Source organism: Zalophus californianus, chromosome 13, assembly GCF_009762305.2.
Source record: "Zalophus californianus isolate mZalCal1 chromosome 13, mZalCal1.pri.v2, whole genome shotgun sequence".
Classification (NCBI taxonomy): domain Eukaryota; kingdom Metazoa; phylum Chordata; class Mammalia; order Carnivora; family Otariidae; genus Zalophus; species Zalophus californianus.
The window spans coordinates 65,695,765-65,721,422 of NC_045607.1; the positions used below are offsets into that span (position 1 = coordinate 65,695,765).

At 35.6% G+C, this 25,658-nt stretch overlaps 1 protein-coding gene and 1 non-coding gene across 6 annotated transcripts in view; both read right to left on the reverse strand.

Annotated features, from left to right (window-relative positions):
- Positions 1-25,658, reverse strand: part of ERCC6L2 (ERCC excision repair 6 like 2) — a 159,956-nt gene that overhangs the window by 38,857 nt on the left and 95,441 nt on the right. For 4 of the 5 annotated variants that reach the window (XM_027614939.2, XM_027614941.2, XM_027614938.2 and 1 more), the window contains 4 exons: positions 16,871-16,970; positions 7,602-7,754; positions 3,014-3,094; positions 536-1,700 (listed from right to left, as the gene is read on the reverse strand). In XM_027614939.2, coding sequence (XP_027470740.2) covers positions 536-1,700; positions 3,014-3,094; positions 7,602-7,754; positions 16,871-16,970 — 1,499 coding nt within the window. The remainder of the gene's footprint in view (positions 1-535; positions 1,701-3,013; positions 3,095-7,601; positions 7,755-16,870; positions 16,971-25,658) is intronic. The other variant, XM_027614942.2, reaches the window with a different exon arrangement.
- Positions 3,221-3,326, reverse strand: LOC113935167. Its single transcript, XR_003523925.1, has one exon. It is a non-coding gene; the product is annotated as a U6 spliceosomal RNA (small nuclear RNA).

The window sequence follows — 25,658 nt, forward strand, 5'->3', positions numbered from 1 at the left end:
AGAACATGTGACAACACTTCATGCCAAAAGAAAAGGAAGCCTCATATTTAAAATACTGAAGAAAGTGTGAGTCAACGATTTTATATCTGGCAAAAAATGACTTTTAAGTATAAAGGGCACAAACTGTTACCAACAGGAATCTCAGGGAATATTATTCTCACGAGCACTTCCTGAGGGATCTACTAGAAAATAAGCTTCTGACAACCAAACTGACTGGCGAGATGCTGACATAAGGACTGAAGAGGAGCATTAAACTTATAGTCACCTACAGGTCAAGACTAAATGAAGTCTGGTGAAAGGGCTGTGATTCAGATAGGGCACATGGAGGGGGTCCTTGGGTGGATGACAAAGTTCTCTATGTTGACCTAGGTGGTCTTTCCTTTATCCTGCCATCCACCCACTTCCTCATTTGTGCCTCAGTGTAGCATCTTGATTATAGAACTATTTTACAAGCTAATTTAAGAATCTCTTACAGAGCTATTTGAATGCACAAAACAAATATGTAACAAAGTTTTCAAAATATATCTATAGTTACCTAAAAATTTATCCATTGACTCATACACCTGCTCTTGATTGACAACTTTCTCATTTGAAAATTTCACTGATTTTCTTGGCATAAAAGTGTCCTTTTCCTTATGGTTAGGCAATTTTGAAGAGAAACTGATTCTATCTTTTATAGTTTTTGGTGTATGGCTTTGTTTAGAGAAACTGATGTGGCAGACAGTTAAATTGTCATCTGAGGATGAAAAATCATCAATAGCCTGCGAGTTACAATCTCCATCTGCGGTACACAGTTGATTTGTTTTCTTCATTGTTTTAGGAAAAGTGAAAAGCTCCTTTTTACTTTCCTTTTTTCTCTTAAACCTCAAAGAACTAGTAGCTCTTCGCTTTCTTACTCTTGACTCAGAGGAAATTTCAACGTCATCAGACTCATCACTAATATCACTACTGCTTTTTCTTTTCATAATAGATTTCAGGGTCATGTTCTCAGGATTTAATTGTTTTGCAATTTGTCTATTTCCTTTGACATCAGTCTTTCTATCATCACCATTATTTCTTATTTTTACAGGATTTTCTGTTTCAGAATCTTGAGATCCATCCACAAGTGGCTTAAACTTTATACCATTCTTAGGGCATATCTGAGTTGTATATTGTGTGGGAAAGATGACATCACTGTCTTCTGATTCTGTGACATTCTGTAAAATGCAATGGTGGTCACCTGTATTTTTAAGATTTTTCTCATCATCAGACTCAGAAGAAATATTTTGTTTGAAAATTTTCTCACTTTTATCAAAAATACATTTTTCATTTGGATTTAGGGTGTTAGCTAATTTCTGGTGTTTTGAAGTACCAAGAGAGTCATGACTTGTCTGAAAACCAACATCTTTGGCTTCTGTTGAAAGACACATGGGCTGTTCATCAGAACTTTCATCATCAGAGGCAATATTTCCATTATTATCTTCAACTGCTTTATATTTTGTTTCAAACAATTTAGAGAAACCACAATGGAGTAAGGTAAGCTGTCCAGCAGAACCTGAAGCTTTACTTGAGTCAGATGCTTTGTTTTTAGCAGTCTTTATTCTTGAGTTTCCCACTGATTCATCATCACTAAAATCACTGCAGGGATCACATGCTTCTTTTGTTGGCAACTCCGCAGGTTGTTCTAGACCTCTATGTTCTTGACAGTCAGGCTCTTTAGACTATATAAGAAGCAGTCACAGAAACATTAGAAAATGTCAAGATAATATCAAATCTATCACACTGGAAGGGTATTAAATTTGGGCAGATAACTAATATATCACTTGGCATTTTCAAAAAATACAACATTTTATGAACAAATGCAAAGGATTTAATATTACAGTCTGGTACACTCTTTTCTCAAGTTGAATAGCTTCCAAAATAAATAAAAGTTTAAACAGAATACCACGTAATCAAATTATCTATAAGGAAAACACAGAGCAGAGCAGTCAGCTTCTAAGATGTAGGGACTGATTCTGGTCTCAAAAGTGAAAAGTACACAACCTGCTTGCTGTAGTCCAGCACATAGTTCCAAACACACTTTAAGAAAAAAACAAATTTGTAGGCATTAACAAAGTAAAGAATTCACAAGTAGAAAATAGTTCTAATAGATTAAAAATAAGATCTGATAGAATCTTGACCATCAGAAATAAAAAAATATTTTAGATATTCTGAAGTAAAATTTGCTACAAATTTAAATCCAGTATTTATTATTTTTTACATCAATCAGAGCTAAATATATCTTTCAGTTTCTTAAAACCAAGGCTTTATTAGTAAAAGATTTGGGGAAAGTATTATCCAGTAATACTTTTTTTTTTTAAATCCAGTAATACTTTTGCCAACATTTGCTACTCATGTATTTCTATAAAGTTAGAAAAATATTCACCCCATGTTCCAAATCATCAAGCTAGTATAAATGTATAGTTAAATCCCCCAAAGCAAGAAAAAACCCAGCAACAACAACAAAGAACCTTCCACATGTAGATTCTTTATTAAAGAGCCCTTATGATGACAATATAGATTTTGTAGTATGTGAGATGACAAACTACCAAAAAGATCACAAGATCAAGGACTCAAAATAAAATATGTTTGAGTCAGAGAATAATTTTGATGTTTGGATTTAATAATCTTAAACAGACATTGATTACTGTTTTTCCATTTAATTTTTTGGTTGGTGAAAAACTGTTTAGTTAGGTTGGATTGTTCACCTATACAGTGTATTTAATTTTGGATTTATAGTTTGGTATAGTTAAAATTCCGGTTTGGATGTAAATGACGGGTGATTGTTCTTGACTTTGTTCTTATGATATGAAATGTGAAATTTGCCTAAATTGTTAATTTAACTGACAGTCCTCTGACTTTGTGTCCTTGACTTTTTTTTTTAAAGACCTTTTTCTTTACACATTGAAAAATGAAGAGAAGGGAAAAGTAACTTAAAATTGTCCCAATACATGTTTTCTAGGAGTCCTAGCCTACGGATTCAAAAATTGCTTACCATTTCTTGTTTGTGTACGGGAGGTTCCTCTTTCAACCATGTTGTGGCCGTCATGATCCCGGCTTCCACTTTGCCTTCTCTCTATAAAGAATGCAAATAACTATAAAACATGGGGTAAAAACAACCAGATAAACAATAGCAATAGCATGCTGAAATTTGGAGTTAAGAAAGGCAAATGGAGAGCAGCTTGCTTCAGCTCTTTTTTAAAAAAATATGGAACGCTTCGTGACTTTGCAGGGCATCCTTGGGCAGAGGCAATGCCAACTTCTCTGTGTCGTTCCAGTTTTAGTACACGTGCTGCCAAAGCAAGCACTGCTTTAGCTTTCTTAATGTTATTTTTCAATTTTGTTAATTACTATAAACTCATATACAGTTTACATAACATTTTAAAATGTTCATAATTCTTAGGTAGTAGAGAGGTACAGCAGAAGTGTCCTGAGCCTATAAAGTACTCTTATTTCTTGTCTTAAAGTGTCTTTTTCAGATAGAAAATAGTACTTTTCAGCCAACTCCACTAATAGTTTTAGTAGGAGAGAGAGAATGAAAAAAATGTTACATATTTACCCAATAATGATATCCACAGCAAACATGTCTACATAATAGTTATCGTAAGGACATGTTATTAACATCTCAAACAATACAGATAATGCTGAATATTGGGAACTTGATATTCTAGCCTATATTGCTAGCATATTTATCATTCATATTCACTAAAATATGTTTATTGATTCCTTTGGTGTAATAAACATCAAGTGAAAAGGTCCATCTAATATGAAACTAAAAAAATATCTAATAGTGTAACAGGTTTGTTACATCTTTTGGGAAAGTATTTATGTTTTTAAAGCTTTTGGTATACCATTCAGCAGAGGTACTTAATGGCCTAGATTCTAGACCATTAAATTCTCCTTCAAGAGGAAGTCAATTTATTTTTCTAAGACTTTGTTGACTGAACAAGGGGAAATACTATTATCATCACCAGAGTTACAAATGCCCAACTTACAAATACACATATCTACCAATGGAATGTTTCCAGCCACCTGGTATCCAGGGCAACAAGTAAAAATCTCCCCTCCAGAACTGTAGAGAATGATAAATAGTTCTTTGAGATCTTTTCTTCCAATGGTTAGAGGCTATTATTGCAAGGGAGAGGGGGGTGGTCTCTATCCCAGTACTATATTTATTCTTTCTAAAGCCAGATGGCTACAACAGATGGAACAGGCAGCACCAGAAATCTTCAATCCTGTCGGAACCCCTTTGTGGTAGGTAAATGGCAACTCCAGTCTTCTGTTTCTCAGGCCAAACACCTTGGAGTCATCCTTAACTCTTTTTTTTTCTCATACCCTGTATCTAATCCATCAGCAAATCCTGTCAGCACCACCTGGGCAATATATACAAGAATCCAGCCACTTCTCACACCAGCTACCACTATTGCTCTGGTCCAAACCACCATCATCTCTTGGCTAGATTATTGCAGTATCCACCTACCTGGTGTTTTGCTTCTGCTTTTGTACTTTTATAGCCTAATTCTTAATATTTAATCTAGATTGTAGAGGTCAGACTGTTTTTCTTCTATTCAGAACCCTCTACTTGCTTTTTGTCTCACTCAAAGTCAAAGTCAAAGTGCCCGTGTGATCTGGCTTCCTGTCATCTCTCTGGCCCCATCTCTTGCTTTTTTGCTCACTCCCCTCCAGCCACTCTGGCTTTCCTGCCATTTGGAAATTCTGCTGGGCATGCTCTTCCTGCAGGGCTTTTGCATTTATTCCTCTGTGTAAAACACATCTTCCTCCTTCATCTCTTCAAAGAATCAATTGCAACCTCCTAGTGAGCACTTCCTTGGCTACTCCATCTAAAACTGCAATGCTCTTTCCTTGACAGTCTTCCTATTTCCCTTCCCTGCTCTAATTTTTTTATTAGGATATAATTTACATATAACACTGTATACACTTAAGGTGTACATGTTTTGACACATTTATCTATTGCAATATGATTACCACCATAGCTTTAGCTAACATCTCTATCATGCCACAGAATAAACACTTTTTAGTGGTGAGACCATTTAAGATCCACTCCGTTAGCAATTTTGAAATATATAATATGTATTATTGACTATAATCATGATGCTGGGCATTAGATCTCCAGAAGTCATTCATCTTCTACCTGCTCTATTTTTATTCTCAGAGCCTACTGTCATAATAGGCTATATGTATCATTTTTTTGTTTATTATTTGTTTCCCCAAAATAGAATGTAAATTTTTTGTAGGTAGGACTTTTTGTCTATTTTATTCATTTCTGTCTGCCTAGCTCTATGATGGGTAGTACCTGACATTTAGCATATACTCAATAGATATTTGTGAAATTAGCCCTCAATATCTCTCTCTAAAGGGAGATCATGATATAGATATAGATAACAAGGTCAGTGCAAAGTAGAAATAAATTGCCTGGAAATCATCAGATTAAAAGTGTTCTATAAATGAAAATTTCTACATTTTAAAACATTTTAAAAGAGATTTTCTACAACCTTTAAAAATTAAAAACGTATTGCAGAAAGTAAAATAATTCTTTTACTTTGTGATATATGCTTCAATTATATAGGGCTTGGAATAATAATGTATTTTTTTATTTTTTTATTAACATATAATGTATTATTTGTTTCAGAGGTACAGGTCTGTGATTCATCAGTCTTACACAATTCACAGCACTCACCATAGCACATACCCTCCCAAATGCCCATCACCCAGCCACCCCATCCCTCCCACCCTCCTCCACTCCAGCAACCTTATTTTAAAAACATTGTTTGGCCAAAAGCAGCATGAATCTAACCATGCCTGAATAATTTTTTTAATTATTATTATTCTTTATTATTCTTTATTTTTTTTTAGGGGAAGAGATATTTATTCTAGCCAATAAGTACCCAGCTTGAATAATTTTAAATTCTGGCTGATAACAAATGAGCAATTTTAATTCAAAATTTAATTTAATATTGGGGTGCTGATGATGTGCCTAGTAAGAAGTTAAGCATATTTTACCACAAACAAAATATAAGACCAAGAGAGTCCTGTCATTAATAAACAATCCTGGAGGAGAAACAAGATATACTTAGGACAACCAGAAAACAAGAGAACTTTTCATTTAATAACTTGTCATACTGAATGTCTTACCTAACATTTGCTTAAGGAATAGGCTGCTATTCTGATAAAATAAAGAACTCAAATATTTGATAAATGAGAGAAAAAAGGATAAGTCATATAATGCTAACATACTTTATAGACAATAATTTTAAATGAGAAACACCAATATAGGTTGGTATGTTGGGTATTACTCTGAGAAGGAAGTAGGATCTGAGGGGGGCCTGGAATACTCACAAGGTTACTGATTATAAAAAAAGGAATGGGAAAGAACAAGTCCATGGAAGAGACGGCATATTCAAGAAAAAGACAGGGGGACTTTAGTTTTTTTAATTTATTTTAAAGTAATCTCTACACCTAACATGGGGCTTAAATCCACAACCCTGAGATCAAGAGTCGCATGCTCTTCCGACTAACCCAGACAGGCACCCCAAGACAGGGGGACTTCAAATGGGCCACTCAATTCAAATCAAATAGTTACTATAAAATAAACATTGAGCAGTATACATCAGACACTGTATAATAGCTGCAGGATTCACAGGATATACACAATACATGCCTTCCTCTTGGCCATCTTGCTTAACATGGTATTACATGTTCATTATGTAAGTGTTCTCTTTCACCTCTCAACAAGATGGTCTAAGTTCTTTAAGGACAGGGACCAGTTGTTCTTGACCCATTTTTATAAAACTGACTAAATCAATGAAGTACATGAAGGTTTTACTACAAAGTCCTGGAAGTTAAGGGAAAAAATCTTTTGAGTTTTCTGAGGCTCATTTTCCTCATCTATATGATGAGGGGACTGAAAAAGATGATATTCCAGGATTTTATGATACTCATATCAGTATCAACTAGAAAACAGGCTAATACCCTTAGGATCCTGACATATCAAAGAATTTAAGCGATTTTTTAAAAAGGATAGAAATTTCTGTTTGAAGAATAAGAAACATCTGTATGCTGAGGATGAACGCAACTGGGAGAGTTTGAAATATTGGTGTGGAATTTTTATTGGGAACAGAAAACAAAAATCTCCATGAGACATGAGAGTGCATCTCAGGGAGTATTTGGTAACTTTTAATCAAAACACATTTTATATTTTTGTTTATTTAGGAAAGTCTCTCTCTCTCTTTTCTTTTTTTTTTAGTTCCTGACTTTAGCAGCTGTTCTCAAAATAATATATTGCTCTTTGCCAGTCTGAAAATGGTCTTGGAGGTCATACTATCTACTATATGTATCTGTATTTGTGTGTATACATTATTTACAACTACACATGGGGAAATCTTAGTTTAGAGGTACAATTCACCTCCTATTTTTCTAAAAGTCAAAATTCTAAACACAAGGTATTTTTTACTAAGAAAACCCCAAATGTCTCTGAAAAGGTACCAGCAATTATATTTCAAGTTTCCTGAGGGAGAAAACTGTATTTAAAATATCATTGAAAAGCTCAGGGAACAATTTCACACCTCGAGGATGTCCCTCGTAAGACAAGACCCTTGGGACCTTAGTTTGAAGAGATTATAGACCCCAAAAAGCTCTCCTCGGTGCTCTTTTGATCCTTGAACTGCTTCAAAATATCGCTTGGCATTTTCACTTCCAACCACCACACAGTGAAGTTGCTAAAACAGAAAAAACAGAAGATATTTTTGAAGTGTTTGGTCCAACAATATGTCAGAATTTCCTGGCATTCCCTGTATATACACAGCTTTAGCTGGAGCAGGCAGAATCTCCTTAGGGAGGAAATTTTATTTTAATTTCCCTGGCAGATGTTGCCATTATGGTGAAATAATAGTAATCGGGCCAGTCTTATTGAAGAAGAGATCTTACATTTCCTATTTTATCAGTTTTCTACCAACTGCGTCAAGACCCCATCACTATGCAATATTCACTTGTAAAATGTTTAATGATAAAAGGACACATTTGAATACACTTTTCTCCTCTCTAGACTCATTACAACAGGAACTCCTAAAACTGACAAAAATATCCCTATTTCACCAAAGTTAAATTATAACCTAAGTAACTACATGACAACTATGTTGCTGTCAAACTAATTGTGTCCATCGTTATATTGCCAACCAGCAGCAAAAACCCAATCACTGTTTAGAAACACTGCATCTTTGAAACACTTTTGAATATAGAAGGAACCTTTAGTAACAAGAGTGTATTTCTTTATTTGCGAGGTATTTTACTAAATGCAATGTAAATATAATCATTAACCCCATATACACTTTAAAATTTCTTGGAAGAAGCAAAGACTGCACAGAGTGGAAAATAACTTCAGTCTATTGTTGATGTAAGGATTAGTAAGAAGTGATACTGTATTGTGATTTAAGTTGATTTGTACTGTAATACATTACTCTAGGCAACTAAAATAATTCTTATTAATAGCTGCTATTTATTGAATACTTACTACCTGTGTAATATTTGTACATTCTCTCATTTAATACCTACCTATAAGACATTATTATCTCCCTTTTTAGAAATAAAGCTTAAGTTTAGAGAAATTAAGTGTCTTCTCATAGACTGCCCAGCTAGGAAGTGTCATTTCTAGAATTTATACCTGGATTTGGTTAAATCTAAAATGTATACTTGTAAAAATTTCTCATCTCCAGGATGTCCCTTTTAAAACAAGACCCTTGGGAACTTAGTATGAGGAAGCTTTGGATCAGTATCCAAGTTGATCAGTTGGTATCAATATTCTAGAAACATAGGCTATAGTCTGGGAAAAGTGAATCACCATAGCAACTGATGTACCTGATGGTCCAGTTGATGATTTTACCCTTTCCTACCAACTCTCCCTTAAACTAAATATAATCACCAAAGTAATTTGTAAGCATTAATCTGCATCTTTATAAATTCCCTACCAGTTTTACCACAAAATTTATAAAAGGCACATTATTTTGTACATAAAGTAAGTTTTCCAAAGTGGCTCCAGTAAAAGCGAAGGTCACGTACATCCATCTATAGGCTGCTATAAGAAAATAACGTTAGAATTAAAGAGGGCGAGGGGAAAAAAAATCAGTAATTGGAAAATGTAGCTCAGGTTCTGGCTTAAGAAAAACCCATTCAAGGCTACAAAACATTTGGATTTCTTCATAACAATGCACAAAATGTACAAGAGGTAGAAAGAAAAGAAGCAATGTTCGCCATGCTGAGGAGCCAGGACACCTTTTTCTATCTTCAAGACCAGTAGTGTGGCATCTTCATATCATTCTGACCCTCTGCTTCTGCTTTCCTCCCTCTCTCCTTTCTCCGAACTTCCTGCCCAACTGTTCCCTTCAGTGATTACTTTGGCTCACCCAGAGAATCCAGGTGGGTTTGTGGGATCAGGATGTGGATATCTTTGGGGGAACATCATTCAGCCTACCAGAGTAAGGACGTGTAAAAAGAATGATGGAGGCTTGACAAAATGACACAAAATCCACCTTGTCTCACTGGACTGAAGTGAGACAGTTTTAACACCAAAATATACAGTGAAATTCAAGAGATTATAACCTATTACTAATACAGGATCCCATGAGTCCATATAGATTAAATAAATATATAGAAAACAAGGGAAACTCTTTTTTATGGTAGAATAGCAACGAAGAAGAAGGAATAATGGAAAATAGAAAGTCACCATCTGACAATCATCATGGTGGTAGCTGATTCAGGTGGGAATTAGCAATGAATGCTAAGGCTGATGGGTACAGGCTTAACAAGGAACAGGTTTTTGGCATAGTCTCAGAGGATGTCCCCATAAAATATTTATCCATTATAAAGGGAAAAAATGGTGACTGCAATGAAGAAAGCTGACAGACACGAAACTGAATGGAAATAAAGGTCACCACCAGGTGCCTTCTGACCAATGCAAGGAGAAGAGGACAGAATTGTTTCTGAACTATTCGTGCCAGGGGTTCTTGGCTTGAATCTGGACATGAGGAAATATCAAATGGACCTACTTTAAGGCGAGCTAACACAAGGAAAGGCCTTACTCTTTAACACTGTGGAGGTCATGAAAGACAGGGAAAGCTTGGGTAACTAACTACTCCAGGTTAAAGAAAACTAAAGAGACATGAAAAGAAATTCTCTATAACCACGATCCTGGTTTGGATCCTGAACCAGAAAAAAAAAAAGGAGACAAGAAATTGCCAGGAAAGTCGGTGAAATCTGAATTGAGTTTTGTGGATTACAAGGTAATCCATGTTAGTTTCTTGATTGGAATAACTGCATTCTGGAGAGGAGAGCAGAGGGAAAAAGCAAGTGCAGGACAACACACAAAACTGAGTATTTATATGCATGCAACTATTTTTATATGTACATATAAATAGGAGAGTGTCCTTCTTTGGGGGAAATACACACTAGAGAACTTAGAAGTGATAAATCTGCAACTTTCTCTCAAACAGTTCAGAAAAATAAAGATCATGGCTGAGGGAAAGAGAAAAGCAAATGTGATAAAATGTTAACAACTGGGGAATTTGGGTGAAGTTAATTGGGTGTTCTTTGGGCTATTCTTACAATTCTTCTGCAAATACAGATGTATTTCTAAATTATATATATCTATTCACCTTTCATATATATTTGGAGCATTTCATATAATCTAAAATTTAGCATTTGGAAATTAAGGTGAATTTAGATTATATGAAATGCTCCAAACATGAAGGAGTACAGTTTCTTTGTGTTTTATTTTTTAAAAGTATAAAATGTCTGAATGCATTATCACAACAAATGCAAACAAAATATCAAAGTAATAGTCCCCCTTGAATAATACAGATCATCCTTTATAAGTCTTAGTAACATTGTAATGTTTACATATATCCTTCTAGATCTTTTTCAGTGCAGTTAGAGCTATTTATATATACACATAGAAATAACTTTATGCATCAACATAATTGATATACTTGTTTTGTGAGTCAGGTTTTTTGGTCCCACTTAAAAATGTCTTAGAGGTCTTGCCTGATCAGTACATCTGGTCTATAATTTTTTTTTCTGTTGCGTGTATCAGAATTTATGTTATCATTCTGCTACTACAGGACATTTAGGCTGTTTCTTTTTTTCAGTTTTTTAAACAAATACTAATAATGCTGAATATAAATCCTTGTTATCTTTCACTGTGTGTATATAAGAGTATTTCTGTCAGACAGATAAGGAGAAGGTGCTATATGTTTTAAAATGTTAACTTAGCCTATAAAATAAATGGACCAAGTTATAGTCTCAAAAATAGTATGAGTACCTCTTTACAAATACTCCCACCAACAACGAATAGTACCAATCTCTCTATATCCCTAAAACCAATCCCCCAAAACAAAAACCCACACACAAAAAAGATTTTGCAGAATGTGCATAACACAGTATGGTTTTTTTTATTTTGTTATGTTAATCACCATACATTATATCATTAGTTTTTGATGTAGTGTTCCATGATTCATTGTTTGCGTATAACACCCAGTGCTCCATTCAGTACGTGCCCTCTTTACTACCCATCACCAGGCTAACACATCGCCCCACCCCTCTCCCCTCTAGAACTCTCAGTTTGTTTCTCAGAGTCCAGTCTCTCATGGTTCATCTCCCCCACAGTATTGTATTATTTTATATTTCTAGATTACAACTGTGGTTAGGCATCTTTTCATATATGCATTAACCATTTGTATTTTTCCTTCAATAAAATGCCTAATCATAGTCTTTTTATCGGTTTGTGGAAGTTCTTTATGCACTATAGATGCTAATCCTTTGTTTACCATATACATGGACATTTTCCTCCTAGACGCTTTTTATTTTTTTTTATTTTAAAGATTTATTTATTTATTTGAGAGAGGAAGAGAGAGAGAGAGAGAAAGGAAGGGGGGAGAGAGGGGGAGAGAGAGAGAGAGAGAGAGAGAGAGAGAGAGAAAGACTCCGCACTGACCGTGGAGCCCGATGCAGGGCTTGATCCTATGACCCTGAGATCACAACTTGAGCTGAAACCAAGAGCCAGACACTTAACCCACTGTGCCACTGAGGCGCCCTCCCAAAAAAACTCTTTATATTGATTATCTGGACATTAAAAAGGGCATATAGGGGAGCATTTCTTGGTTCATATTCATGTATTTTAGTCTATTTCTTAGCTCCATCTTTAATAATGTGTATCTGGTATTTTCTGATTTCTTGTTTCTAAAAATTATTTTAATTTTTTTATTATTATGTTCAATTAGCCAGCATATATTACTAAGGAGGGCACATGTAGTGATGAGCACTGGGTGTTACATGCAACTAATGAATGTTGAACACTACCTCAAAAACTAATGATGTCCTAGACACTTTTTAAATTTGGCTTGTAGGTCCTTTGTCATACAGAAGGTTCACATAAAAATGTAGTTAAATTTACAATATTTGCCTTTGAGGCTGTATTAGTTCCCTAAGACTGCTTTAACAATATGCCACAACCTGGATGGTTTAAAACAACAGAAATTGCTTCTCTCACAGCTCCGGACGCTAAATTCTGAAATCAAGATGTTGGCAGGACCACACTCTCTCTGAAGGTTCCAAGTGAAGACCCTTGGCTCCTGCCAATCCTTGGCATTCTTGGTTTGAAACTGCATTACTCCAGTCTTTGCCTCCTTCATCAAGGTCATTCTCCCTCAGTGTCAGTTTGTATCCAAATTTCCCTCTTATAAGAATATCAGTCATTGGATTAGGGTCCACCCTAATCCAGTATGACCTTATTTTAACTTGATTACATCTGCAAAGACCCTACTTCCAAATAAGATCCCCTTCAAAGTTACACACAGGGGAAGGGCTTTAACATACCTTTTCTTTGGAGGGGGCACACAATTCAAGTTCTAACACAGACTTTGTTAAAGATTTTTACATTCATGTTCATAAGAGATATTGGTCTATAATTTTATGTTCTTGTAATATCTTTGCCAAATTTTGGTATCAACATTTTCTATCTTTCTAAAATAAGTTACAAGTGTTCTCTCCTCCACTGTTTTCAAAAAGAATATTGTTTGATAGAATTCACTGTGGAAGTCATCTAGGTTAAAATCTTGTTTTATGAGAAAGGTTTGAATTAAAAATTCACTTTCTTTGACAACAATATAAGGCATCATTCTCCCTCATTTGAAATCATTACTCCTAAGCATCCAGAATCACTAAAAAGAAGTCAGATGTTTATCTAATCTTAGTACTATTATAGGTAATGTTTTTTTTCTCTCCAGAAGGTTCATCTCTGGAAATTTAGAGGATTTTTCACTTTATCCTTGGTGTTTTATAATAACAGAAAGATGGTGTAAGTGTGGATCTATTTTCATTCATCCTGTTTAGCACTCATAATTACATGGGCCTATATAATTCTTGGACTCTTGTTATCTATTTTTTATATGCTTGTTCCTTTATTTAGTTTCTTTCCGTCCCTTCCTTCTATTCCCCTCTTCAACTATAAGACTGGTATTAGAACTTCTAGACCTACAATTCATTTCCCCTAACTTTTCTTACATATATTCTTTGTCTTTTTTGCTCTGTAATCTAGAACAATTATTTAGCTCTCTCTTTTAGATGGAAACATTGCTCTCTTCTACTCAAGCTATCTCTGGAGTTCTTCATTTTCTGGAAGCTAATGGATTCTTTTTCTGGTAGTCTGTTCTTATTTCTAGGATCCTGCAACCTCACTCACCTTTTTTTGTTGTTGTTGTTTTAAAGATCTATTTATTTGGAAAGAGACAGAGAGTGGAGGGGCAGAGGGAGACAGTCCCCAAGCAGATTCCCCACTAAGTACAGAGCCAGTCATGGGGCTTGATTGATGCCATGACAAATGAGATCACGACCTGAGCCAAAATCAAGAGTCAGACACTTCACTGAGCCACGCAGGCAACTCTCCCACTCATCATTTGAAAATACTACTTATATATTTTTAAAATTCTATTTTATTCTTTTCTATTAATTTTTGTCTTCTCTGATGTTAATTCTTCTTCCTCTTCCTCTACCTCTTCTCCTTTTTGAGTGCCTATAATAGTTCTGATGGCTCTTGTAACAAATTATAAACTTGGTGGCTTAAATCAAAATAAATTTATTTTACTCTTACAGTTCTGGAGTCCAGAAGTCTGAAATCAGTATCACTGGGCTGAAATCAAGGTTTTGGCAGGGCCATGCTCTCTGCAGATGCTTTAGGAGAGAATCCATTCCTTGCCTCTTCCAGCTGTCGGTGGCTACCAGCATTCCTTAGCATGTGGCCACATCACTCCATTCTCTGCCTCTGTGGTAACATTGTTTTCTCTTCTGTCTGTGTCAGATTTCCCCTTGCTTCTTTTTTATAAGGACATTTGTGATTTAGAACCTACCTGGCTAATCCAGGCTATTTGCCCCATTGCAAAATCCTTAATCACATCCAAAAGACCCTTTTTTCCACATAAAGTAACATTTACAGATTCCAGGGATTAGGACTTGATATCTTGGAGGACGATTTTCATAGTGTTTCTTTTCTTAAACTGTTCAAAAATTATTTTTTGTTGGATATTCATCTGTCTTCAAATACCCTATATTCTTATTTCAGCCTACTGCAGTGATCATTCAGAGCAGGGGACGTGTAAGTATTTAATCTTCTGGGCAACAGGAGGGATTTTCTTCTCAATTTCAGCAAAATATGGAGCTCTGTCTTGCTTCTTTGCTTCCAGTATTTCTATTTATTGTTCCTACTTGAGAACAGACACCTCTGTTGGCTGTAATTTGCTGCATTTGGGGTAAGACTGTACGGGGCTAACCCATCTTGTTAGACCATCAATGATATCCCAAAGAGGGGGCATCATAGTCACCCTAAGACTCCCCCCCTTTTTTTAGTATCTGCTGACTCTAACTTGGAATATCCAGAAGCTGCACCTACCTTTTTTAATAGTCTCTTTCTGAGTTTAGCTTGGCTTCTTCCTTCAATATGATCCCAAATGCCTTTTGTCTTTTAGGGTTCCTTATAATTTCTGGGCCACAAATAGAACTCTTCTTACTTTCCAAAATATTTGCAGTTTTTTTTAAACATCATTTTTGAGAGTGCCTGGGTGGCTCAGTTGGTTGAGTGTCTGACTCTTGGTTTCACCTCAGTCATGGTATAAGGGTCATGGGATTGTGCCCCACATGGGGTTCCATGCTCAGAGCAGAGTCTACCTGAGATTTCCTCTCTCCCTCTCCCTCTGGCCTTCCGCTGACTCCTTGCTCTCTCTCCCTCTCTCTCTCTCAAATAAATAATTTAAAAAATCATTTTGGATTTCTTTTTCCCCAAGGGATTTGAGGAATACTCAGAAAGCTAGCTAGAGTGTGTATGCCATATGCACTGTTGGTTCAAACTCCAGTCAACTTTTAAATCACATCTCTTGCCTTTTTCCTCACACAACTGCCATATTATCTTGATTTGTGCCTACGAAATTGTATGGTTGAGTCTTTTCTAACGGGCTCATGCTTAAAAAATATTTTAATAACCAAGTAGAGCATACAAACTTCTGAAAACGGACATTATCCTCATCTTCTGAAGTAATAGTATTATATAGTGTATATATGTACATATATATAGTATATACATATAGAAAATTACTACATATATACAGTAATGGACAGAAAAATTATACTGGATTGTGACAAGTCTAAGACAGTATTCTAAAGAACTGTTCCTAAGATGAAAAGAATAATGTTCTACTTTTTTCCAACACTGGTTAAATATATCTGGACAAAATAATGTTCAAGTAGTTGTGCTATACCAAAGAACAAAAAGATGAAAGGTTTCTTATAGAGCTAAGTGCTTTAAGAAAAATCAAAACTGTTGTGTACAATTCTATTTTTAGAATTAAGAAAACAGCATAAATTTAAGATTGGATCATTCTTAGGTTAACTACCACCACATGTGGCAGATGTTTGCTCTTAAATAGATGCCAATGGAATATATAGGGAGTAATTCAAATTTAACATTTATAATTAAACTTGAACCTCATTCCAGATCTTCTCAAGTGAGCAATTATAAACTAAATAACTTTTGTTTATTTAGAGACATAAATGGTGAAGTAATTGATATGCTAAGGATATTAAAGAGTTAATACAATTTCAGATGAACACTAAAATCACCAGCACAGTAGCTAGTACACTCAAGTTCTACCCCTGTTATTCCATTTACTGGGGTGTCCCTGGGACCCAGTTTCATTATGTACAACATGAAATGGTTGCATTAGATATCTCTAAGGGATTTTTCCCTTAGTCTTCTTTGTGCAATGGTACATGCAGAAAATAGTAACATGAACACCTATCTGGAAAGGTTTCTTAAGGTTGGAAGTTGGTTTAGGTAATCTTGCAGCCCAGAGAGCTGCGAGGTCAATGTATCAGTGCACCTGTATCCCATCTGTGGCATACAATTATGTCTTGCTCCACAGGCTGGGGGGCTGTGACCTTGCTACTCAAATTGTGGTCTGCAGTACTGTTGGCACTCCTGGGAGCTTGTTAAAAATGTAGAATTCTTGGGCTCCACCCAGAGCTACTAAATCAGAATCTGTAGTTAAAGATCCCTATGTAATTCATGTACACATTAAAGCTTAAAAAGTACTAGTCAAAGAAAATTTCAGCTCTGAAGTTCAATGAACATAAGAATTCATCTGTTTTACAGAATATATTCTAAAGTATATTTCATAATCTTATTAAATTCCATATTATAGTTAGAATAAAATGAAAAAAACAATTTTACACAAATTTCTGAAATTTTTGAAATAGACAAATGTTTACTTCTTAATTAGGAAAAGGGAAATATATTTACCTGCTTGTATACCTGTCGTAAGTACATGATCTCCTCCACAGTTCCCAAAGATATCAGCCTAAACACTTTCACATCCCTGCATTGCCCAATCCTATATGCTCTGTAAAAAGATTAAAAACAAAAACCAACAAAACCAAATGAAACAACTTTGGGTTCAGGAGGTAGCTTTAGGATAGAAAAATGGAATGTTACTAAAATTTTAATTTAAAAAGAAACGTATGCACAGTTTATTGTATGTCAATTATATATACCTCAACAAAACTGTTTAAAATGGGGGAGGGGAACAGTTAATCAACTGGCAAACCTATAGAAGTGTAGATTTGCAGCCCTAATTTCACAGAGATTTCTGTCTGGTTGAATCATTCAGTTGACTAGCATCCCAGGTATTTTGACATGGACCATAGTGCGAATTAAAACAATAACCTGATTTACCACACTGGTTAACTTTAGGTCTAGGCCTGGGAGCTTCTCTCAGGTGAAGGCTTTATTGGATGCTCTGGATGATGTCACCTGTTTTTTTGTTTTTAAGATTTTACTTATTTATTTGACAGAGAGAGAGCATGAGCAGGGGAGGGGGCAGGCAGAGGGAGAAGCAGACTGCCCGCTGAGCAGGGAGCCCGATGTGGGGCTCAATCCCAGGACTCTGGGATCGTGACCTGAGCTGAAGGCCGATGCTTAACTGACTGAGCCACCCAGGTGCCCCAAGTCACCTGTTTCTAAATACCTGTTACAGTTATGGGCTGGGCGGTGGGGACCAAGGGCAAGGTCAAACCGCCTCATGTTTGAAACTGTTAAAATTTGGGGGAAATTTAATTTTGACTTTATAAAGTCACTCTATGTTGTTGTATCTGGTACTCTCTGCCTCCTTCACTCATTGCTCCTCATAGAGGAGGGCTTTACTAGAGGGTATCCTAGGGCCCCAAAAATCTTGCACCTGCAGAGGGGGATGGGGGACCCTGTGGCACAGCACAGCCAGGGTAAGTTACTGCATTCTCACGTCCATCCTGCAGCCTAGATACAGAGGCACACACAATCCCTTTCTCTCCCACAATGGAATGGAGTCTTAAAAATTTTTTTAAATGGATCTAAGGAAATTTCTTTTGGGTGTGTGCTCAGTCAATTGGTGAATAGGATAGATTCTGTTAGAATACATATTCTTTAATCTTTACAGACAAAAACCTTACAACATGTTGCTTTGGACCTGCGCTTCATCAATTTCTAGGCCCATTAAGAAGGGATATGTTAAGTGATGGTCTTTTTACTATGAAAACAAGTGTTGAGGAACTGTTATACAGTATGGAGGTCTATATCTTCGTTTCTCTCCTTGATTCCTCCTGCCAGAGTCAACTAAAGGACAGGGAGAGAGAGAGATGCTGTTCATTTAGTTTTATTGGCAACTAACTTAAACTGAGTACCAAAACACAGTACCCTGGGATAAATAATATATTAGAATTTAATGGCCCAGATGAAAAACAAAATTAAAACAAATGTTAAGATAAAAAAAGTAGAAATTTTTCTGTGGCTTTCATTTGATTATTTTCCTTTACATCGGTCAGTGGTGAGATGCTGGTTAACAGTGTGGGCTCTGCAAGTCAGAGTGCATGAATTCAGATCCTGAAATCACTGGCTGTGAACTTGAGCAAGTTACTTCAAATTGTGCCTCACCTTCCTCGTGTGTAAAATGGGCATGATAATACCGCATATCCCATAAAAGCTTTGGTATCAGGGTAATGCTGGCCTCACAGAATAAGTTAGGAAGTGTTCCTTTCTCTTCAAGTTTTTGTAAGAGCTTCAGAAGGATTGGTTTTAATTCTTCTTTAAATGCTTGGTAGAATCCACCGGTGAAGCCATCTGGCCCTGGGTTTTTGTTTGTTGGTATTTTGATGACTGATTCAATCTTTTTATTAGTTGTAAGGTTTATTCATATCTTCTATTTCTTCGTGATTCAGTGATTCAGTCTTGGTAAGTTACATTTCTTGGAATTTGTCCATTTCATTTAGGTCATCCAATTTGTTGGTGTACAACTGTTTATAGTACTGTCTTACAATCCTTTTTATTTCTGTAAAATCAATAGTAATGTCCCCTTTTTCCTTCAGATTTTAGTTATTTCAGTCTTCTTTTTTTCTTAGTTAATCTAGCTAAAGGTTTGTCAAGTTTGTTGATCATTCTGAAAAATGATCTCTTGGTTTCGTTGATTTCTTTTTCTATTGTTTTTTAGTCTATTTATCTCTGTTCTAATCTTTATTCCTTTTGCTAGCTTTGGGTTTAGTTTGTTCTTTTTCTAGTTCCTTAAGGTATAAGGTTAGAGTGTTGACTTCAGACTTTTCTTTTTTTTTAATGTGTTTGCCACTATAAACTTCTCTTTGCACTTCTTTCACTGTATCCCATAAGTTTTAATATTGTTTTCATTTTTATTTTTCCCCAGATATTTTCTAATTTCTCTTGTGATTTCTTTTATAACCCATTGGTTGTTTAAGAGTATATTATTTAATTTTTTTAAAGATTTATTATTTTAGAGAGAGAGCGAATGCCAGTAGGGGAGGGGGAAAGAGAGAATCCCAAGCAGGCTCCACACCCAGTCTGGAGCCTGATTTGGGGCTTGATCTCACAACACCAAGATCATGACCTCAGCCGAAATCAAGAGTCAGACACCTGACGGACCGAACCAACCAGGCACCCCATTTAATTTCAACATATCTGTGGATTTTCCAGTGTTTTTCTGCTGTTTTTAATTTCATTCTATTGTGTTTGGAAAGGAAACTGTAAGATTTCAATCTTTTAAAATTTATTAACATGTTTTATAACCTAACATATGGCCTATCATGGAGAATGTACCATGTGCACTTGAGAAAAATGTGTATTACGCTGTTGTTGGAAGGAGAGTTCTGTATATGTTTGATAGGTCCAATTTATCTATAGGGCTATTCAAGTCTTTCTTCCCTTCTTGATCTCCTGACTAGATGTTCTACCCATTAATGAAAATGGGGTATTGAAGTCTTCTACTGCTATTATAGAGCTATTTTCCCCTTTCAATTCTGTCAATATTTGCTTTAATATTTTAGGGCTCACTTGTTTGGTGCATTTATGTTTACAATTGTTATAGCTTCTGGGTAAGTTAAATCAAGAACTATCATTTAGTATACTACCCTTTTTTGGTCTTTTATGACAGTATTCAAAAGCTTATTTTGTCTGATATTAGAATAACCACCCTGCTCTCTTCTCGATACTATTTGTATGGAGTATCTTTTTCCATCCTTTCACTTCCAACCCCTGCATGTCCTTAAACCCAAAGTGAATGTCTTATAGAGAGCATATAGTTGGCATATGGTGTGCTGTAGTTGTTTTTTAATCTATTCTGCTAATCTATGTCTTTTGATTGGAGAGTTTAACCTGATTACATTTAAAGTAATTAGTGAGGGATGCCTGGATGCCTCAGTTGGTTAAGCCTTCAGCTCAGGTCATGATCCCAGGGTCCTGGGATCGAGCCCTGAACTGGGCTCTCTGCTCAGCGGGGAGCCTGCTTCTCCCTCCCACTCTGCCTACTTGTGCTCTGTCAAATAAATAAAATCTTTACTAAAAAATAATAATGAATTAACAATAGGGAAGAACTTACTTTTGCAATTTTATTTGTTTTCTGTATGTCTCATGGCTATTTTGCCCCTCATTTCCTCCATTACTGCCTTCCTTTGTGCTTTGTGATTTTTTTAGTGACAAATTTTGATTCCTTTCTCATTTCCTTTTGTGTATATTCTATAGATATATTCTTTGTGAAGTTATATATAACATCCAAAAGTTGTAACAACTTATCTTAAAACTGATACCAATTTAACTTCAATTGCGTTAAAAAACCCTCCTTTACAGCTTTGCCCCTCACTGTCACAAGTTAAATCTTTATATATCATGTATTCATTAACACAGATTTATAATTATTTTTATGCATTTGTCTTTTATTTCTTTTTTAAAGATTTTTTCCCCCTTTTTAAAGATTTTATTTTTAAGAAATCTCTACACCCAATGTGGGGCTTGATCCCACAACCCCAAGATCAAGAACTGCACATTCTACCAATGGAGCCACACATGTACCCCTGCATTTGTGTTTTAAATCCTATAAAAAGTAGACTTATAAACCAAAATTACAGTAATACTGGTTTTTATATTTGTCCCTGTACTTACTTGCACTGGAGAATTTTATATTTTCATATGGCTTTGAGTTACTGTCAGAGTTACTGTCAGAGTCCTTTAATTTGAACTTGAAAGTCTCTTTAGCATCTCTTGTAGGACAGGTAGAATGGTAATAAACTCAGCTCTGTTGTCTTAATTTCGCCCTCATTTTTGAACGACAGTTTTGCCTGATATAGAATTCTTGATTTTTTTTTTTTCCTTTTGACACTGTAAATATATCATTCCACAACCTTCTGGTCTGTAAGGTTTCTGTTGAGAATCTGCTGGTGATCTTACTGGGGATCCCTTATACATTACAAGCCATTTTTTTCTTGCTGCTTTCAAGATTCTCATTCTCTTTGTCTTTAACTTTCTACAACTTGATAATGTGTCTCAGTGTGAGTATCTTTGTGTTTATCCTACCTGGAGTTTGTTGAATTTCTTGTATTTGTAATTCATGCTTTTCCCAAATTTGGGATGTTATTATTTCAGTCATTATTTCTTCAAATAGCTTTGTCCTTTTCTCTCTCCTCTTTTGGATTCCTATAATGTGTCTATTAGTCTATTTAATATGTCCCATAAATTCCTTCAGCTATGTTCATTTTCCTTTGCTGGTTTTTTTTTTTTTTTTTTTTTGCTGATCCTTTATTCTGCCTGTTTGAGTATGATGAGTCTTTCTAGTGATTTTTTTTTTTTTTATAATTCAGTTATTGTATTTGTCAGGTTCAGAGTTTCTGCTTTGTTCTTTTTTTATATATAATTTCTATCTCTTTGCTGATCTTCTAATTTTGTTTATATATTGTTTTCCTGATTTCCTTTAGGTCTTTGTCCATAGTTTCCATCTAGCTCTTCGAGAAAGACAGTTGTTTTAAACTCTTTGTCTATTAAGTCCTATGCCTGTGTTTCTTCAGGGATGGTTTCTGGAGATTTTGCTCCTCTGAATGAACTATGTTTTCCTCTTTCTTTAAATGTCTTGTGTTTTTGTTTGTAAAAAATTGGCCATTCGATAAAATAGCCACTTCTAGTCTTTGTGGACTAGTATGGAAAACATTCATTAATAAGCAGGGTATATATTGAGTCTTGGGAGAAGCTCAGGGTAAGGATTAAAATCTATTTTGATCATTTCTGGTTATGTGTCCTGCCTGGGTCTGTGTGTATTTGTGTGCTTTTAAATGTCTTAATTACCCAATTAAGTCTCATTTCAGTGTCTTCTCAGGGCCTTAGACATATTCTTTTATATTCCTCTGCTGTAATAGCACGCCCCAAGGATAGAATCCCCCTGCAGCTTTCATGCACCATGGGGTCTATCACTGCTTTCAATAGCTTCTGCCAGTCTGAGATCCAAGCTATGCCACCATTCCTCCTCTAAGTACTGTCAGGTGAAACAGAAACCATTCCCTCTGGCAGCTAACAGACAGGTTAGAAAGTTGCAAAGGAGTTCCCACACTGCTCTTTCCCTGAGAGGGAGGGAACTGGGAATTGGTTGCTTCCTCCTGGTTGTTTTGCATTAGGGAATGGGGGTAAGGCAAGAATGAGTAAAGATGCCATGAAATTTCCCAGTTTTGACTATAGCTTCCTCTTCTTGATTGGGAATTTGCTTGATTACTGTAGATCTTTGACTGATTTAAAGAGTTCCAATAAAGTTATTTTAATCAGTCTCTAGTTTTTTCAATCCATCCGTGGGGAAACATGTACCTAGAGCTTCTTAGTCTGCCATCTTACTGGCATCACTCTTTGATTTCCTCTTTCATACAAGAGTTATTTAAAAATATATTTAAAAACAACCATATGGCTAGATTTTTATTTGCTACATATTCATTGTTATTTTTTTTTTTTAAGGTTCAGGTCTGTTTATTCTTTTTTTTTAAATTTTTTTATTGTTATGTTAATCACCATATATTACATAATTTGTTCTGGTGTACTGTTCCATGATTCATTGTTTGTTCACAACACCCAGTGCTCCATGCAGAACGCGCCCTCCTCAATACCCATCACCAGGCTAACCCATCCCCCCACCCTCCTCCCCTCCAGAAACCCCAGTTTGCTTTTCAGAGTCCATCATCTCTCCTGGTTTAACTCCCCCTCCGACTTACTCCCCTTCATTCTTCCTCTCCTGCTATCTTCTTCTTTTTCTTTTTTCTTAACATATGTTGCATTATTTGTTTCAGAAGTACAGATCTGTGATTCAACAGTCTTACACAATTCACAGCGCTCACCGTAGCACATATCTTCCCCAATGTCCATCACCCAGCCACCCCATCCCTCCCACCCCCGACCACTCCAGCAACCCTCAGTTTGTTCCTGAGATTAAGAATTCCTCATATCAGTGAGGTCATATGATACATGTCTTTCTCTGATTGACTTATTTCACTCAGCATAACACCCTCCAGTTCCATCCACGTCGTTGCATTGTTATTTTGTAGGGTATTTTATTTTGTACTGGAGCCATGTAATCTAGTCCTTGTGATTTCTATTAAAATATAGTCATTTAAAAGTATGCTCTAAAATGAAAGACGGAGTATTGTCAGTTGTGATATGGTTATATATATTTATTAAGTTAAAGGCTAAATAACTGTTATTCAAATAATTTATGTATTTCCTTTTTTTGCCTAGTTGATCTATTAATTTTTGAGAAAGGGATATTAAGTTTCCCATCATGATTGTGGATTTGTCCATTTCTCATCATAAAAGAGTTTTGGCTTTGTTATGGAGTGACTATTATACTTTCCTCATGGATTGTTCCCCCATTTTGTTTTCCTTAATGCATCTTGACTTTAAGTCTACTAATATTTGGCTTGATGTTAATATTGCCACTCTTACTTTTTGTTACCATCTCCCTGATTAGATTTTTAAGTATATTTTTATTTTTAACCTTCTATATATTTTTAAATTTTATATATAGTAATAAGCATAAACCTGAATCTAACTTTTCATTTTCAATTTCTTTTTTTGTTTAAATAAGGAAGTTTTAACCCATTCATATTTATATTTGGCCTTATTTCTCACAGTTTATTTTATGTTTTGTATTTGCCATGCTTTTTTAGTTTCTTCCCCTCTCACTCCACACTCACATTTCCAATCATTTACTGAAATAATCACATTTTCTCAGACTTAAAAAATTTCTTTTGGAAGTTCTGTTTGGATGTTTTACATCTGATTTCCCATGTTTCTCAAAGCGGATTTGGGGATTAATTGTATCAAAATCACCTTGGGTGTTTGTTTGTTTTTAAGATTTTATTTATTTATTTGAGAGAGAGAGCGTGTGCGCAAAAGCGAGCAGGAGGGGGAGTGCTCAGCAGAGGGAGAGGGACAAGTAGACTCTGTGCTGAGTGCAGAACCTGATGCAGGGCTCAATCCCACCACCTGGCAATCATGACCTGAGCTGAAATCAGGAGTCGGAACCATTTTAACCAACTGAGCCACCCAGATGCCCGTGGGTAGTTTTTAAAAAATTGTGGTAAAATATATGATTTACCACTTTAACCATGTGTTGTTTTTTTGTCTTTGTTTTCGTTTTTAGAGAGAGAGTGCATGCGAGTGGGGTGGGGAGGGGCAGACGGCAAGGGAGAGAGAGAATCTTAAGCAGGCTTCATGCCCAGTGTGAGCCTGATGCAGGGCTCAATCTCAGAAGCCTGAGATCATGACCTGAGCAGAAATCAAGAGTCAGACGCTTAACCAACTGAGCCACCCAGGTTCTCCCCACTTTAATCATTTTTAAACATACAGTTAAGTGGCATTAAGAAAATTCACACTGGTTTGCAACCATTACCATCATCCATCTCCACAACTTTATCACCCCAGACTAAAACTTTGTACCCATTACACAGTAACTCCCTATTCTCTCCCTTCCCCAGTCGCTGGTAGCCACCATTCTACTGTCTCTATTAATTTGACTATTCCAGATACATCATATAATTGGAAATATACAATATTTATCCTTACATATATGGCTTATTTCAATTAGCATAATGTCTTAAAGGTTCATCCATGTTATAGCATGATCAGAATTTCATTCCTTTTTATTTTTTAGAAGCTACATGAGATGATGGATGTTAATTAAACTTACTGTGGTAATCACTGCATAATATATGTAAGTCATTATACTGTATAGATTAAATTTATATAGTGTTGTATGTCAATTATATCTCAATAATACAAAGAATTTCATTTTTAAGACTGAATATTCCATTTTATGTACAGAATACATTTTGTTTATCCATTCATCCATCAGTGAAGGTTTGGGTTATTTCTACCTTTTGGCTACAGCGAATAATACTGCTATAAACATGGTTGTACAAATATCTATTTGAGTTCCTGCTTTCAATTCTTTGGGTAAATGTGGTGATTCTATACTTAATGTTTTAAAAAACACCATCTTGTATTCTATAGCAGCTGCATCATTTTATATTCCCAGCAGCAATGCAAAGGGTTCCAATTTTTTCATATCCTCACCAAGACTTGTTTTCTATTTTTGATAATAGTTATCCTAATGGTCATGAGATTGAGCCCTGCCTCAGGCTCCATGCTGGGCATGGAACCTGCTTAAGATTCTCTCTCCCCATGCCCCTCCCCACCTTGGCTCACACAAACACACACACACACAAGCTCTCTTAAAAGAAAAGAAAAT